Here is a 15218-nt window from a genome sequence, read left to right on the forward strand (position 1 = left end):
CCCTTTTACTCGGTTATAATAAAACAGTTTGTACTTAATCTCAACTAAGATCTAATTATTAGACTAAGGGGCCCATTTATTAACAATCGAATTTAGATTTTTCCACAAATCTCTCATTTTTTTGCAAATTTTTTTTTTACAAAACTCCAAAAATTTGAGATTAAGAGGGATATTTAATTAAACTCTGTTTGGGCTTTTTGGGGCAAATTTTTTTGGAGATTTATCAAAGCCTGATGCTGCACAAACCTAAATCTGAAAATTCGCCATTTTAGACCTGATGAGTTTGTGTAGAAGTCAATGGCAGATGTCCCTATCCTAATTGGAAGTTATTGTGGTCTGTGCTGGGTTAAGCCTGAAAATCCATTCATTTCGGCAAAAACTCGAAAAACACTTTGGGGAAGAAGCCGGAAAAAATCGTACAGTATGATTTTTCATATGATTTTTCTGGGTTTTTCCCCAAATTCAAGCATTTTAATAAATAAGGTCAAATCCGGTATGGGAGTTTGGTCATGGTTTTTTAAATTAAAATAATGAGATAAATTCAGATTTTACTAAATAACCTTCCCCATAGACAGGTCTAATATAGCAGATTTTCAGATTCAGCTTTTTGCAGCATCGGGCTTTAATAAAATTTGAAAAACTTTTTTTTTTAAAAAAAAAAAATTGAGATTTGCCCCAAAAAGCCCAACCAGATGAATTCAAAGTTTAATAAATAACCCCCTTGGTGTAAAAACCACAAAAACCACTAATACAAAACAGGTAAAAATTGTCCTATAGAAGTCAATGGGAGCCGTGCTTATCCTATTGGACCGTTTTAAATCAATTTGGACTTTTACAGGTTTTCATATTTTTTCCCTAGGAATTGTCTGAAAAACTCAAAGGTTTTTGAGGTATTCGTATTTTTTTATAGTGCACTATTTTCCATTCATACTTTTTTTTATCTGGATCTTTTAATAAATTCCACGACATTTGGAGTTTTGGAGTTTGTGAGTTTAGTTGTAGTTTCAAAAACCTCTAAAACCACTAAAATTCGACCTTTGATAAATAGGCTTCCACATGTATGGAAATCAAAATTACAGAAAGATCCTTCATCCAGAAACCCCAGGTCTGGAGCATTCTTACAACACAAATATAGCATACAAAGTATATAAAGGATTATCTGATTATAAAATGCATTTAATTAAGTGAAATACATCTTGGATATATATTTAGTGATGATTTATTTGCTAATGCAGCATTAACACTGTTAGAAAACAGCTTAAGCAGAAAATCCTCTTTGGTTCTCCATCAGATGCTGTAGAGATGTTTTTAATTAAGCGAAATAATTAAATATGTTATAGAATCTGAACTAATCCTAAATGATTATATAAATCTGAAGCTGGAACTAGTTGGACATGACCACCATGTTTCCCCACTAAAACAACTAAAAAAAAATTGGTTTGGATTCAACTTGTAAGATGAAATGTATCTCAACTCAAACTCAAATAAGACTTTGATGAGCCCAGTGCAGGACAATAGTTCAACCCAAGACTGTGTAAACTGCCTGTCCTGCCCTAAGTACCTGCCTACTGGCTACCCCTTTCCTCCTAATCAGATCTTTTGCAGGACAATAATTGCGCATATGCCAATTGGAAGACATTAGCTACGCAGCTGAATTTAGCTGCAAGTGTCCAATATACAGATATATATATATATATATATATATATATATATATATATATATATATATATATATATACTGACAAAATGTCTAGCCCCATGTCAGATTTCAAAATTGAATATAAAAATAATCTGTTTGCTCTTTTAAGAAATGGATTTCAGTGCAGAAGTCAGCTGGAGTAGCACTATTAACTGATGCGTTTTGAAAAAACATGTTTTCCGATGACAGGATCCCTTTTAAGCATTAAAAAATGCTGCCTTTTCAGAAAATATTTATTCATTACAATTAAAACTTAGCTTTGATGCTGATTTCCTTTTTTTGTAAAAATCATGAAAAATTTGAATGGTACAAATTTTTCAGATTTGACACCTGAAAACTTTTGATGAAAAACACAAAATCTTTGGATTATTGCACGAAACCTAGTGCTGATCAGGATATCTTTGGGACTTCTCCCATTGACTTCTACAGGAACTCTTCGGGTCTGAGTTGGAGTACTTTTATATTATGACTTTTAATAAAAAAAATATTTAGAAAAATATTTGTTTTTTTCCACTACAAATTTGGATTCTATAGTAAAAAAAAACTTTGAGTTTATGGCACTCGGTCCTTTGAGACTTAAACAGGATGAATTGTCTCACTTATAATAATAGTTTCAAAGATACTTTCAGAGATTGTCATTGTTGTTTAAAATGCAGTTCATTGTTGGCTTTGTTGACATTGTAAATGTGACTTACTAATGTTGTGATGAACTACTTTTAATAGACTTTACTACTGCAGTACTTAGACCATCAGATTTGCACTATTCATGATAGAAAAAAACAATAACACAGCACATAGAACCTGTCTCAGGTCTCAGGTCAACTTACATTGTGAATCACATCTTTTTTCTCACTTTAAACTTAGTGAATGCTAATTATTTTCACTTCATTAATATTCATTGTCTCACAATTAATTGGTGGTATAATCAGGATCTGTTTCACATCTTGTGTAGGGAGGTTCTGGAAACCTCTATCACTGCCAACTTGACTAACATAACTGTGTTTCTGATCCCCTACAACATCCTTATTCCAGATGTTTGTGTTTTGTAGTTCAGTTTGCTTATTAGGGTTTAAAGAAGAAACTTAAATAATTTTGGGCATAGTACTGTATTGCTTATTTTTAATAACAGTGGCTTGAAGTGTTCTTGAGTATCAGATAAACTTTGGCTTTAAGTTTCACAATAATTTTTAGTGCGTTAAATCTAAACATTGGTGTACACCTGGTCTCCACCGCTCCATGGTTTATCAGCTAACCAGTCTTTAAAAACGCCATATCTCACGTTTGATCCAAAACAGTAGGTGCATATCATTGTATAGTTACCTACAGTGCAATCGCTTAAAAAACAGATTGCACTAATATAAAATGTCTATTGTAGCAGCTAGAAAAGTTAACTTTTTTAATAGTTTTATATAGAATGGAAAAATGGGGATTTTGTATTCCAAACACATTTTAAATTATGAACTCAAACATATTAGTGTATGCTATATTAAAATATTATTTGGGAGAATTCTTAACTAAAAACTTACCGTAATTTGACACCATACACAGTGAAGTCCCGTCAGGCCTTGGTAACATTTAATGGCTTTGTGACACTTTTCACATTTCGTGGGGCAGTTGCCCTCCACCCAAAAATGGTGCATTACCTGAGGGAACATCAACGAAGTTCATAGATATCCTACACCGTCTTGATTCATATTTATTTTAAAAAGAATTACACAAGACTTTATACTTACATTAGTATCCTTTTTCGACTTCACATATGTTTTAATACATGAAGGTGGTGCTCGGGATACACACCTTTCATGGACTGTGTACTTGCAGACTACAAATTGAACAGAAACAAATCTGCTGTAAAGATCTTTGATTCATGTCTTCTTTCCAAACAGAACAAGCACAGCTACAATTACAAGCCAAACAATAAAGTAGCACCAATAAATCTAAATGTGGCCTGTTGTTTCAGTAGGTTTCAGAAGGTCAGTAATTACAGGAAGCATTATGCATAAAAAAGCCAAGAAAACTGTATCATAGCTTGGCAGGAAACACTTAATTCAATTGGCCTTACTAAAATTTTTGAAAAATGGCCCCCCAAATGATGAGTACTTAGAAGACAAATTGATGACTGCCAAATGGACTTGTGTCATTTGTTAATAAAATATCTACATTTTCCAAAATATATGCTTATGAGCAGCTGGCAAGCACGAAAGTAAAAGCCATATGAGTTGATGCTATTCCGTATATTGGTTTATCAAATCCTTAAATAGCTGATTAGTCCATTTCCAGATAGCAAGTGTTGTCATGGATGCCATGTAGCCAGTGAAAGTCCATTTGTAACCTACCACCACAACACTAGGTCTTCATTGCGTAAATTCACTGTTTTCCGGAATACACCATCTGTTTCTAACATTTGATTTTCCAGGCACATAAGGCAAAATATGGCATCATATTATCTATTTTGTAAAAAACACACACACATTTGACCATTCATTACAGCTGCATCCATATCTTAAAATCGCAAAGACTTTAAAATGAAACTTTATAACTGATGCAAGTCAATGTTAGTATATAAGTATAATGTTTCGGACAATGTTTAAATTATAATCCTATGAATTCATTTTAGCATAGGGATTTCAATAGAAGTCTTCTGCTACTTTACTTTAAAACAAAAATAAAACAAAACTGTTGTTGGCACTAAAAGGGTTGTTCACCTTTGAGTTAACTTTTAGTATGATGTAGAGAGTGATATTCTGCGACAATTTGCAATTGGTTTTCATTTTTTAATATTTGTGGTTTTTGACCTATTTAGCTTTTTTATTCAGCAGCTCTCCAGTTTACAATTTCAGCCATCTAGTTGCTAAGGTTCAAATTACCCTAGCAACCATACACTGATTTGAATAAGAGACTGGAATATGAATAGGAGGGGGCCTGAATAGAAAGATGAGTAGGAATAACAATACATTTGTAGCTTTACAGAGCACTTGTTTTTTAGATTAGGTCAGTGACCCCCATTTGAAATCTGGAAAGAATTAGAAGAAAAAAAGCAAATAATTAAAAAACTATAAAGAAATAATTAATGAAGACTTAGGGGCACATTTACTATGGGTCGAATATCGAGGGTTAATTAACCCTCGATATTCGACCATCGAAGTAAAATCCTTTGACTTCGAACGATTCAAAGGATTTTAATCCATCCATCGAACGATTTTCCTTCGATCAGAAATTGCATAGAAAGCCTATGGGGAAGGTCCCCATAGGCTAACATTGGTGCTCGGTAGGTTTTAGGTTGTGATGTAGGTAGTCAAAGTTTTTTTTAAAGAGACAGTACTTCGACTATCGAATGGTTGAATAGTTGAACGATTTTTAGTTCGAATCGTTCGATTCAAAGTCAAAGTCGTAGTCGAAGGTCGAAGTAGCCAAAAAAAAACTTCTAAGTAAATGTGCCCCTAATTGTAAAGTTGCTTAGAATTGGTCATTCTATAACATACATTGTTTTCATGTTCAACTACTTTGCTGTAAATACACTAAGGGGCCTATTTATAATGAGGTGGAAAAAAACAATGATACAAAATGCATTACATATCTGTCTGATCACGAGTGATCCCTATGTACAACCCCCCCACAAATTAATTTTGCCATATACTGATTTTCAGTGATGCCAGTGATTTTCGGTAACTACAAAAATTCCAGCAAAACACAGTGGCTGCTTGAAATTATTTCCTGATTAACTTTTTCCTCTTTTAGGTTACCCAAAAAACTGAATTTAAGGAATTCTCAGCTGAAAGTTAACATTATTTGGCATTTAGTAGAACTCTTTCCATTAATCTTTAAGAGCAAAAGACTAGATGGACTTGTGATAGGGGGATCAATGAGTAGCTTAGAGAATCAGTGAGAATTAGCCACAAACTTACTGGTTAGCTTTTGCCTCTTTGAGGTTATCCAAAATACATGCAGAGTTGAGGTGTCAGATGGAAAGGTTGTGAGTTATGTTTTAGTAGGGCAGATTTGTTTAAAGACTGTGTTGTATTAAGTATGACCTACTCATTATAATTTATTCCATAAGATAAATATGTAGTACTTACAAGAACAACATAAACCTTGCTTCCCAAGGCCTATTAGCATATTCAGGCAGAGATTACAGTAGGCAGGCTTGTTAAAATGTTTCAGTCTCCACACGTGTTGTCCATCATCCTTAACATTCTGCAGAAATGATACATTTTTATGAATGTCATAACATAAACACACATGCAAGCAGTCACTGTCCCACTAATGTCAACTCCATGTTTAAGAACTAATACTGTGTAAGCCCAATACTGAGAGGGAGCAGCATCCCACTGTCCCACCCTTTTTTTTCAGTGGTGAGCCTGTTGCAATTGCAGCTTAGCGGGTGGAGGAATGCTAGCTGCGTGGGGAACGGGTCAGTATTCCCCTAATTGTAGAATTGTTTGGTACATCTTTGGGTAAGGAGTGAAGCAGTCTTCACTTCTACTTTCCCATCCAAGTGCAGCAGCATTTGAATGGCCAGCATGGTGATGGCCTGCTCACTCCGTAAAGTTATATAGGCAGGCATTCCTAATTTTTTTGCCTTTTTGCGAATTTCACTGTAAATTCGCAGATTCGCCCATTATAGTGAGGACTGCTGAATTTAGTTCTGTTTGTGGGCCCAGGCAAGGTTTATACTTCATATAGGACTTAGGGGCCGATTCATCAAGAGTCGAATATCGAGGGTTAATTAACCCTCGATATTCGACTGGGAACTAAAATCGTTCGACTTCGAATATCGAAGTCGAAAGATTTTGCGCAAATCCTGCGATAGATCGATCGAAGGATTTTTCGTTCGATCGAACGATTAAATCCTTCGAATCGAACGATTCGAAGGATTTAAATCCAACGATCGAAGGAAAATCCTTCGATCAAAAAATCACAGGCAAGCCTATGGGGACCTTCCCCATAGGCTAACATTGACTTCGGTAGGTTTTATCTACCGAAGTAGGTGGTCGAAGTATTTTTTAAAGAGACAGTACTTCGATTATCGAATGGTCGAATAGTCGAACGATTTTTACTTCGAATCATTCGAATCGTTCGACTTCGATCGTATTTAACCAATTCGATGGTCGAAGTACCCAAAAAATACTTTGAAATTCAAAGTTTTTTACATTCGAATTCTTCACTCGAATTTTGTAAATCTGCCCCTTAGAGTTGACACACAAGATAAAAAAAAAAAATCTGCTGCACATCATAATGTGATAATGTGTATGCAACTTAAGTAAGTAAAGTGTATTATTTTTTGCACCATGTGTCCAATTACAACCAAATGCTGGCACACTGTAGTTAAACTTATGAGAAGTCAGTTAACCTGCCTGTAGGTTTTTGGAGCATTGGAGTAAAGTTTGTTTACTGGCAACCCGCAGTGTCGCAATATTAACTTGCACTGAAAGGAATAACGTACAAAATATGTTTTTTAATACAGTATATAAACAGAATTTAGTAATAGAAGAACAATTTTTATACATAACTACATCATAAATGCATTTATAAAATGGAAAACAAACATATATAAGATGCAAATCAAACTCATTTTACATACTTTGCACAATAGCCTGAGTAATTGTATGTGCTCCTAGGATGGAATGGAGAGGAAGGCAGCAAGTTGACATGCCTTTAAGCCTCCTAGCTAGTGTGTCATTTAAAGCATGCAAGCTTGGAAACACAAGGGGACACAAAGTCAGGGCTGCCTATACCTAATGCCTGTGTATAGAGCTTCTTTGCACCTGCATGAACTCTGCTCTGCACCTTTCTCTGGATAGTGAATCCTTTGCATGGCATTGAGCACAGAAATCCCTCTATAGGCTTTAAAGGACCACTTCAGCACTTCCTCATTCATAAAGGAGCTGACTTATGATCCACTGAGGATAGCTTTTGGATAAATTGTCAGAAAACAAAAGTTAGTCTCCAGACTTCTGAAGTTGATTTTGCTTTGTTCTTCCTGATTCTGTTTTTCAACTTCATATTTTTTCCACAAGATGTTTGCTTGAAATAAAAAGTTCACCAGGCTTTAGGTGTCAAAATCCAAAAATACTAATTATTCAGGACTTTGCTAGACTCTGTTCCTTGCACCTACCAGTAGCGCATCTAAATGACTTGCAAGTTGGGAAGAAGGTAGGGGGTGGGATTGGGTATGCCTCCATACTCCCCTAGCCCATTCCTCATGAATACAGAGCTGCCAAACACCGTTGTCATTGGTGCAAAGTTCCAAAGTGCATAGATGAGAAAAACATGACTGCACACATTTTTTAAGTGTGTACCACTTAGTAAATTGTCATCATTTATTTATATAGTGCCAGTGTAACACAATGAATTTATCCATATGACTCTTCACCAAATAGTTCTGGTTTGCCAAATGTTAAATAAATAATGGGAAGGAAACCCTTTGGGCTGTACCAACACGCTTACCAGGATTTGCAATGAAAACGTATTAATGTTGCTGTTTATTAGGACCAAAAGTGATTTCTGACAGAAGTTAAACCTTATTGTTTCCTATCATAGACTCAATCAGTAGAGAGTATATACCAGACTTATATCTCTGTAATGGGCCCTCCCTAAACCCCCTAGTCAATACAGCCAAATGATCTGGTCCCTTCCCAGTGCATTATGATCTTTGGGAGATGTACAGTAAGAGCTCTATTACTGTACTGTTCATGGGAAAAGTACAATACTCTGTTCTATAAGTTAATTTCTCCTCTGCAATATGTTGTATATGCTCTGCCATATTTAATGTGTGTTGTGAAGCAACTTTACTGAGTTTGCAGTGCAGATTAGCTGAGGTTTATAGTGAATCCCTGCAGAGCACATGGTGCATTCCAAAATGGCCACTGTATGAGAAATCCGCCCAGTCTGAGCAGCAGCCTGATACCTGATTATCATTCTCATCACAATTGAAGGAGATGTTATGCTTGTTATTTACTAATGTTTAAAGTATTTTGTGTTATACTGTATACTCCATAGGGTTATACAAATCCTGTAATATGTTTTCTGGGATATCTAGTAATAACTGCCTGTTGTAATGCAGGTGGGCTGGTGACCTTGTACATGACAGTGGCAGTGTTTTCCCTGCTATATTATAGGTATGTTATATACATTTCTGTATATATATATTTTTTTTTGTACATTTTGTAACCACTATACGAACGCTGTTTTAGTTATCTTAAAACCCCAGTGCATTAAGCTCTATGGGAGAGGTGGACTGGTAGCCTTGCTGTGTACATGACTGTGGCAGTGATGTTCCCTGCTGTCTTACAGGGCTGCAGCTGAGTGCACTTCAATTTACTAAAGAGTTGAAAAACCCAGAGCATATACACCTAAAGGAGATCCAGTGGCTGCACAGGCTGGTGCAACAAGGCATGTTACACCAGCAAGTCATACATTTTAAATTAATTTATAACAAACAGGTGGTTTAACAAAAATGTAATAAGGGTTACACAATATTAGGATCGACCCCTAAAGTTTACCCAAAGCAACCCAATTATATGTTATACAAATGACTAGTGCAGGCTTTGTGCTGATTTTCTAGAAAAAAAAAATTGTAAAAAATAGTCATTTAGATAACCACAGATGGCTGCACTAACATAAAGGTGTATTGTTTACCTGTGCTGCAACATGTTTCTGTCTGTCCTATGCTTTGTAGTATATATATATATATATATATATATATATATATATATATATATATACATACACCAATTATTCACAGACCAGCACTCCCTATTGTAAAAGTTCAATTATTTATTGTTACATAGTTCTTGTCCTTGAAAAAGGTCCCAACAATAAATGTAACAATAAATAATTGAACTTTTACAATAGGGAGTGCTGGTCTGTGAATAATTGGTGTATATAAAATTACCGTGCACCCCTCCCTTTGAAGAAGCTATTGGCCTTTTGCAAGTATATATACATATATATAATGATTTTAAAAACTAGTGGTGAGCACAACTTTCCCTTGTTTGTTATAGTTCTACAGGAGCAGTGACCAGCTCCATGTTGTAGCTCCCACCCTCTCCAACTATAGTCAGGTGATCCCACTGGTGTCTAATAAAAGGGCAGCCAAGTTTGGGAGTTTTTACTTTGAAAGCAGCTAGTAAGTTGCAGGTAAAACGTATTCGTCCCTTTTATAAAATGTATAATTAAACCATAGAATTCTTAATGAATCAGATGAAAATTGAGCATAGGACTGGCCAGATATGGGATGACTTTGACGTAGTTGGCCAGCTTAAATATATTGCAATATATGGACAAACAATCCCTGTTTTGTTTAAAGGGTAAGGCATTTTTCAGTAGCAGTATGCACAAAATGTCTCTGTCTTAAATATATTGATAATGGGTTGAGTGCAGAGGAATCTTGTATTTGTCTATACATATATATATATATATATATATATATATATATATATATGTCTCAGTCCAATGAGCATCTGCCCTCTAAGGCCAAAATGTATAAACGGGGTGCTTGGTTAAATTACATATATATATATCCACGAACATCAAGGAACCGGCACACCCATGTACAAATAATTCACTTCTTTATTATTTCATCATAATCCAACGTTTCCGTCCTCGTTGGGACCTTTTTCAAGGATTGAAAAAGGTCCCAACGAGGACCGAAACATTGGATTATGGTACAATAATAAAGAAGTGCATTATTCCCCAGCATTGGTGTATTAATTTATGTTTTGTATCAATGTAGAGCTTTAAAAATACTGTACGATGTCTTCTGTGTGCATAAACCTTACAATAAAAAGACTGGAATTAAAAAAAAATAGCCATTGCTTGGATATTTGTTGTATGTTGTCACCATCTAGTGGTAAATTTATAAAATTAATACTTTTCAGTTTTGGCCTTTGTAATAACGACATACGCCGCCACCCTCAATGCAGGAGCTAATGTATGTATAAAACTTTGTCTAAGTATCACCTTGCAAAACTGTGCTAATGTGAAATAACTCCCAAAATATTTCAGTGGGCAAAGCCTTTTTAAAATGACAGGTGTATTTTGGTGCTTTAATAGCAGTAAAATGATACTTATTCATATATTATAACTAATAATAATCGAAAACCATAAACTAATTTTTGATATATCAGGTATTTAATTATATAAATCAACTGACCATAATTTATATATGTTGATAGGATATATTGTGTTTTGAACACTATTGCCATAACTGGCAAACTATTGCCTCCTAGGTTTTACCCAACCCACTAATCTCCTAATTAGGGATCTAGCTAGCCCTGCTCGCTAACTCATCATCACTTACCTCTGAGAAAGTCCATTAATGACTCTTTCCTGCCTCTACATAGAACATCCCCTTGTCAGTCTGAAAACTATAGGCCTGTTCATTTTACATCAGTGCTAGGAAAGCTTTTAGAAGAGTTTATAAAGTAGAACATCTATTAGAATCAAATTGGAAGCAGAATCAGTAAATACTATTAGTGAGCATGTCGGAGACCTCTAGTGACCAAACAGAGGTAAAACCACAATCTCAATAATTTCTCCAAAACATGCTATTAAGTAAAAAAATATATTTTATTCACATCAGTAGTTAAAAAACATGTATAGTATTCCCTCTAACGCCTAACGCGTTTCATGCTTACCCAGCACTTAGTCATAGGCAGATTCTGCCTATGACTAAGTGCTGGGTAAGCATGAAACACGTTAGGCGTTAGAGGGAATACTATACATGTTTTTTAACTACTGATGTGAATAAAATATATTTTTTTACTTAATAGCATGTTTTGGAGAAATTATTGAGATAAAGTAGAACATACCTGAATACATTGCAAAAATTTCCATGAAGAATGTTGTTACAGAACAATTTGACTAAATCGCAAAACTGGGCAGCAAACTGGAAAATGTTGATCCAGTAAGTCGAAAGGTCATGGTGTATTGGAGGTATCCTTAATTGAAAAGGATCAAGGGGTTTTTGTAAATAACAAGTTGTCTAATTCTAGGCAGTGTAATTCAGTGGCTACTAAAGCAAACAAGTGCTGTCTTGCATAAAAAAGGCTTAACATGATTTATGCATCTTTATAGGTCCCTGGTAAGGCCTCTCCTGGAGTATACAGTGCAGTTGTAGGACCCAATCCTTATGAAGGATATGAATGAGCTGGAGAGAGTGCAGAGATGTGCAACTAAAATGGTAAAAGGGATGGAGGATTTCAACTATTTGCAAGTACATTAGAGGGCATTATAGACCGATATTAGGGGATATTTTTTCCCATAAAAAGCATCAATTCACCAGAGGCCATCTCTTCAGACTAGAGGACCAGAACTTTAATTTCAAGCACTGTTGGTAGTTCTTCACAGTGAGGTCATTGAGTCGCCCAAAGTTGCCTCACTGAGGCAACTTTGGGCGACTATTGAAAACGCATCGCCGCGTGTGCATTAGCGCAGGCGACTTTTCATTCTAGCCTAGGGGGGAAAACGCTGAGGCAGTTCGGTGAGATAGTCGCGCAAAAGACGAGGCGATTAGTCGCCGGGCGACAAAATCTCACCGAATCTCCTCGTGTGGCCTTACCCTCAATGTAACTGAATGTGTCTCAGTGGGATATGGGTTTTTACTATTGAGTGTCTTAGATCTACCAGACAGCTGTTATCTTGTGTTAGGGAGCTGCTATCTGGTTACCTTCCCATTGTTCTTTTGTTTGGCTGCTGGGGGGAAAAAGGGAGGGGTGATATCACTCCAACTTGCATTACAGCAGTAAAGAGTGATTGAAGTTCATCAGAGCACAAGTCACATGACCTGGGGCAGTTGGGAAATTAACAATATGTCTAGCCCCATGTCAGATTTCAAAATTGAATATAAAAAAATCTGTTTGCTCTTTTGAGAAATGGATTTCAGTGCAGTATTCTGCTGGAGCAGCACTATTAACTGATTCATTTTGAAAAAATGTTTTTTTCCCATGACAGTATCCCTTTAATGGTTTATAATGGAGGATAACATTTGTGAGGGAAAGTTCCCAGTGGGTGAAGAATAGGAAGTTATAAAAGGGAAGGTTTCAGGAAGTGATTTTAGAGATGTGTCATTGTAAGAAAGCTGAGCAGAGGGCACTGCAGCAGTAGCGTGATCTGGAAGAGGTACTGAGCCTAGGTAGTGTGAGGCCTAGTGGTGTAATAGTACGCTCTAGGGAATGTAAGAGAGGTAATTAGCATGGGCAGCTATGGCCCCAACTAAGAGTTATTGGGCAATGAGTTCCCAGTGGGAATCCTGCCAGCCAGGGCATAAGAAGAAGGCTAGGTCCGGAGAGGACCCAAGAGAGACGGGTTCCCCCTGGCAGTGTGCAGTTATGGAAAAAGTCATGTGTTGAAAGCTGGGAGATTGAGCCCTGTAAAAGTGCTGCTGCTTAAGTAAACAATGTGACAATAAAGAGAATGTGTTTGAACTGCAACTCTCTGAATCATGTGTTTCACGGAAGGTTTCCCCCACACAAAAGGTCGGTGGAACATCAAGGTTTGATGACGGGTACGGCACAGGAGATATTTACCCCCGTTACACATCCCTCCTGTTCCGTAAACTGTTATTCAGTTTGCATTACACTTTCATTTTTATAGTTTTCTTTTTCTCTTTTTTCCTATATATTATTCCTTGATTGCACTACAAAAACATATGCTCAATAAAATTTAGTTTACAAAAAAAAAGAAAATTACAATAGGTGCTCCCATTGCACTAAATAACTTTTGTGCTTTAAAGTAAATGGAGTGCAGATTGTAGTGTAGCATTTGACCAATACATTTGTTATGTAATTAATGTGGAAGAACTTTACTTACAGGCAATGCAACATAGCCCTGTGTGTGCCTTTCTTCCATGCTTATGATTTTCCACAGGCTAAGGCAGTGGAGGAGGCAAATTAACTATAGTAGTGGTGACTACCTCAAGGCTATATTGTTATCACCACTGCATCTATAAAAAATATTTCTCAGTACTTACATTTTCTAGACCAAGAAGAACCAGCAATGGGATTGTTGTCATCCCCCCTTGAATCCATTCTTCTAGAGACACAGTCCCATCATGGTCATAATCAATTTCTTCCATCATTTCATGCAGAATCTAAAGGCATGAGAAGGGACAGTTATTTTAAAATAATGTCACTGTTCTAGTTATCTTATTAATATGATTAGATATAATAGTTTTGCTAATTGTCTGACTAATAGAAAAGAAAAAAGGAACCAAAATACTTACTGTAACCAGCCTTTTACTTGTATATTATCTCATGAGTATTTTTTCAGTAAAAATAAACTGGAACTACGAGAACTGCTAACCACAGGGAAGGGTCAAATGGGGATGAGGCTACCATAAGAAATCTTGTGGGGGGGCATAAAATGACATGGTCGAGATCCCACACCATCTACTTGACCAGCAGTCAGCATTTTGTTAGGGACCCCATGTATTTCCTTGCCTACCTTAAAACAGACCTGATATAGGAGAATACGAAAAGCTTTGTTCTAGGCCCGGGTCCCTAGATAATTCTCCAGGCCCCATAAAGTAGTCCTACTGTCTGCAGTAACTTTCAATAATCCATAAACACTGGTTATTCAAGTCAAGAAAGCACCTTCCTGTCTAATACTCGCCCAGTAGATGTCATACAGTAAGTCCTGCACATGGTTAAAGAAAGGACATAATAAAGTACAATTTACTGGTGTGGGGCAATATCTGATGTGAATTGCACTTTCATTGTTCTTTAAATATAATCACCATGAAGCTTTCCTTGCTATAAACATTGTTGTATACATTGGCAATTTTACTAAACATACTGTATGTTTTTTTACTCTCAGTTTCATCAAGTCGTGAGAATATAAAAACCTAATTGACAAAAAGGAATGTAAAAAAATTAATTTTTGCTTACAGGATTAAGTTCTGTGACATCCCATTCTAAATATTCGGCCACATGCATCATCTGTGTAATGATACTTTCCAGTTCCTGGAAGAAAAGTAAATATTGATTCCATCATAGATTCATGATTTTGGGGGCCACATAATACATAATACACATAATACGGGACATTTGTTTTCATTTTCTAATGTCAAAGAAGAGTAGTAGTGATGGGCGAATTTATTCGCCAGGCGCGAATTCGCGGCGAATTTGCGCGATTCGCCGCCAGCGAATAAATTCGCGAAACTCCCGCGAAAATTCGCGGGAAAAATTCGCCGGCGTCAAAATTTTTTTTTTCGAAAAACGGGCGCCGGCGTCAAAAACGGGCGCCGGCGTCGGAAAAACGGGCGCCGGCGTCAAAAACGGGCGCCGGCGTCAAAAACGAGACGCCGGCGCCGTTTCGCGAATTTTTCGCCGTTTCGCGAATTTCGCGCGAAATTCGCGAATTTTTCGGCGAAGCGAAACGGCGCAAATTCGCCCATCACTAAAGAGTAGTATTAGTCACAAAATATATATACTTTAACAAGGACAGATGAAGACAGGGGATATTACCCCATTTTATTTTCAATACAGAAGCATACTATTTATGAAGTCTTTCCTCAGTT

General features: G+C 36.3%; 1 protein-coding gene across 2 annotated transcripts in view; it reads right to left on the reverse strand.

Annotated features, from left to right (window-relative positions):
* The window catches only part of dgkb.L (diacylglycerol kinase beta L homeolog), a 264430-nt gene that overhangs the window by 180292 nt on the left and 68920 nt on the right, over nucleotides 1-15218 (reverse strand). For both annotated transcript variants that reach the window (XM_018266819.2, XM_041565918.1), the window contains 5 exons: nucleotides 14587-14661; nucleotides 13671-13790; nucleotides 5776-5893; nucleotides 3433-3521; nucleotides 3226-3342 (listed from right to left, as the gene is read on the reverse strand). In XM_018266819.2, the coding sequence (XP_018122308.1) occupies nucleotides 3226-3342; nucleotides 3433-3521; nucleotides 5776-5893; nucleotides 13671-13790; nucleotides 14587-14661 (519 nt within the window). The remainder of the gene's footprint in view (nucleotides 1-3225; nucleotides 3343-3432; nucleotides 3522-5775; nucleotides 5894-13670; nucleotides 13791-14586; nucleotides 14662-15218) is intronic.

The sequence above is a fragment of the Xenopus laevis genome, chromosome 6L (genome assembly GCF_017654675.1).
Source record: "Xenopus laevis strain J_2021 chromosome 6L, Xenopus_laevis_v10.1, whole genome shotgun sequence".
Classification (NCBI taxonomy): domain Eukaryota; kingdom Metazoa; phylum Chordata; class Amphibia; order Anura; family Pipidae; genus Xenopus; species Xenopus laevis.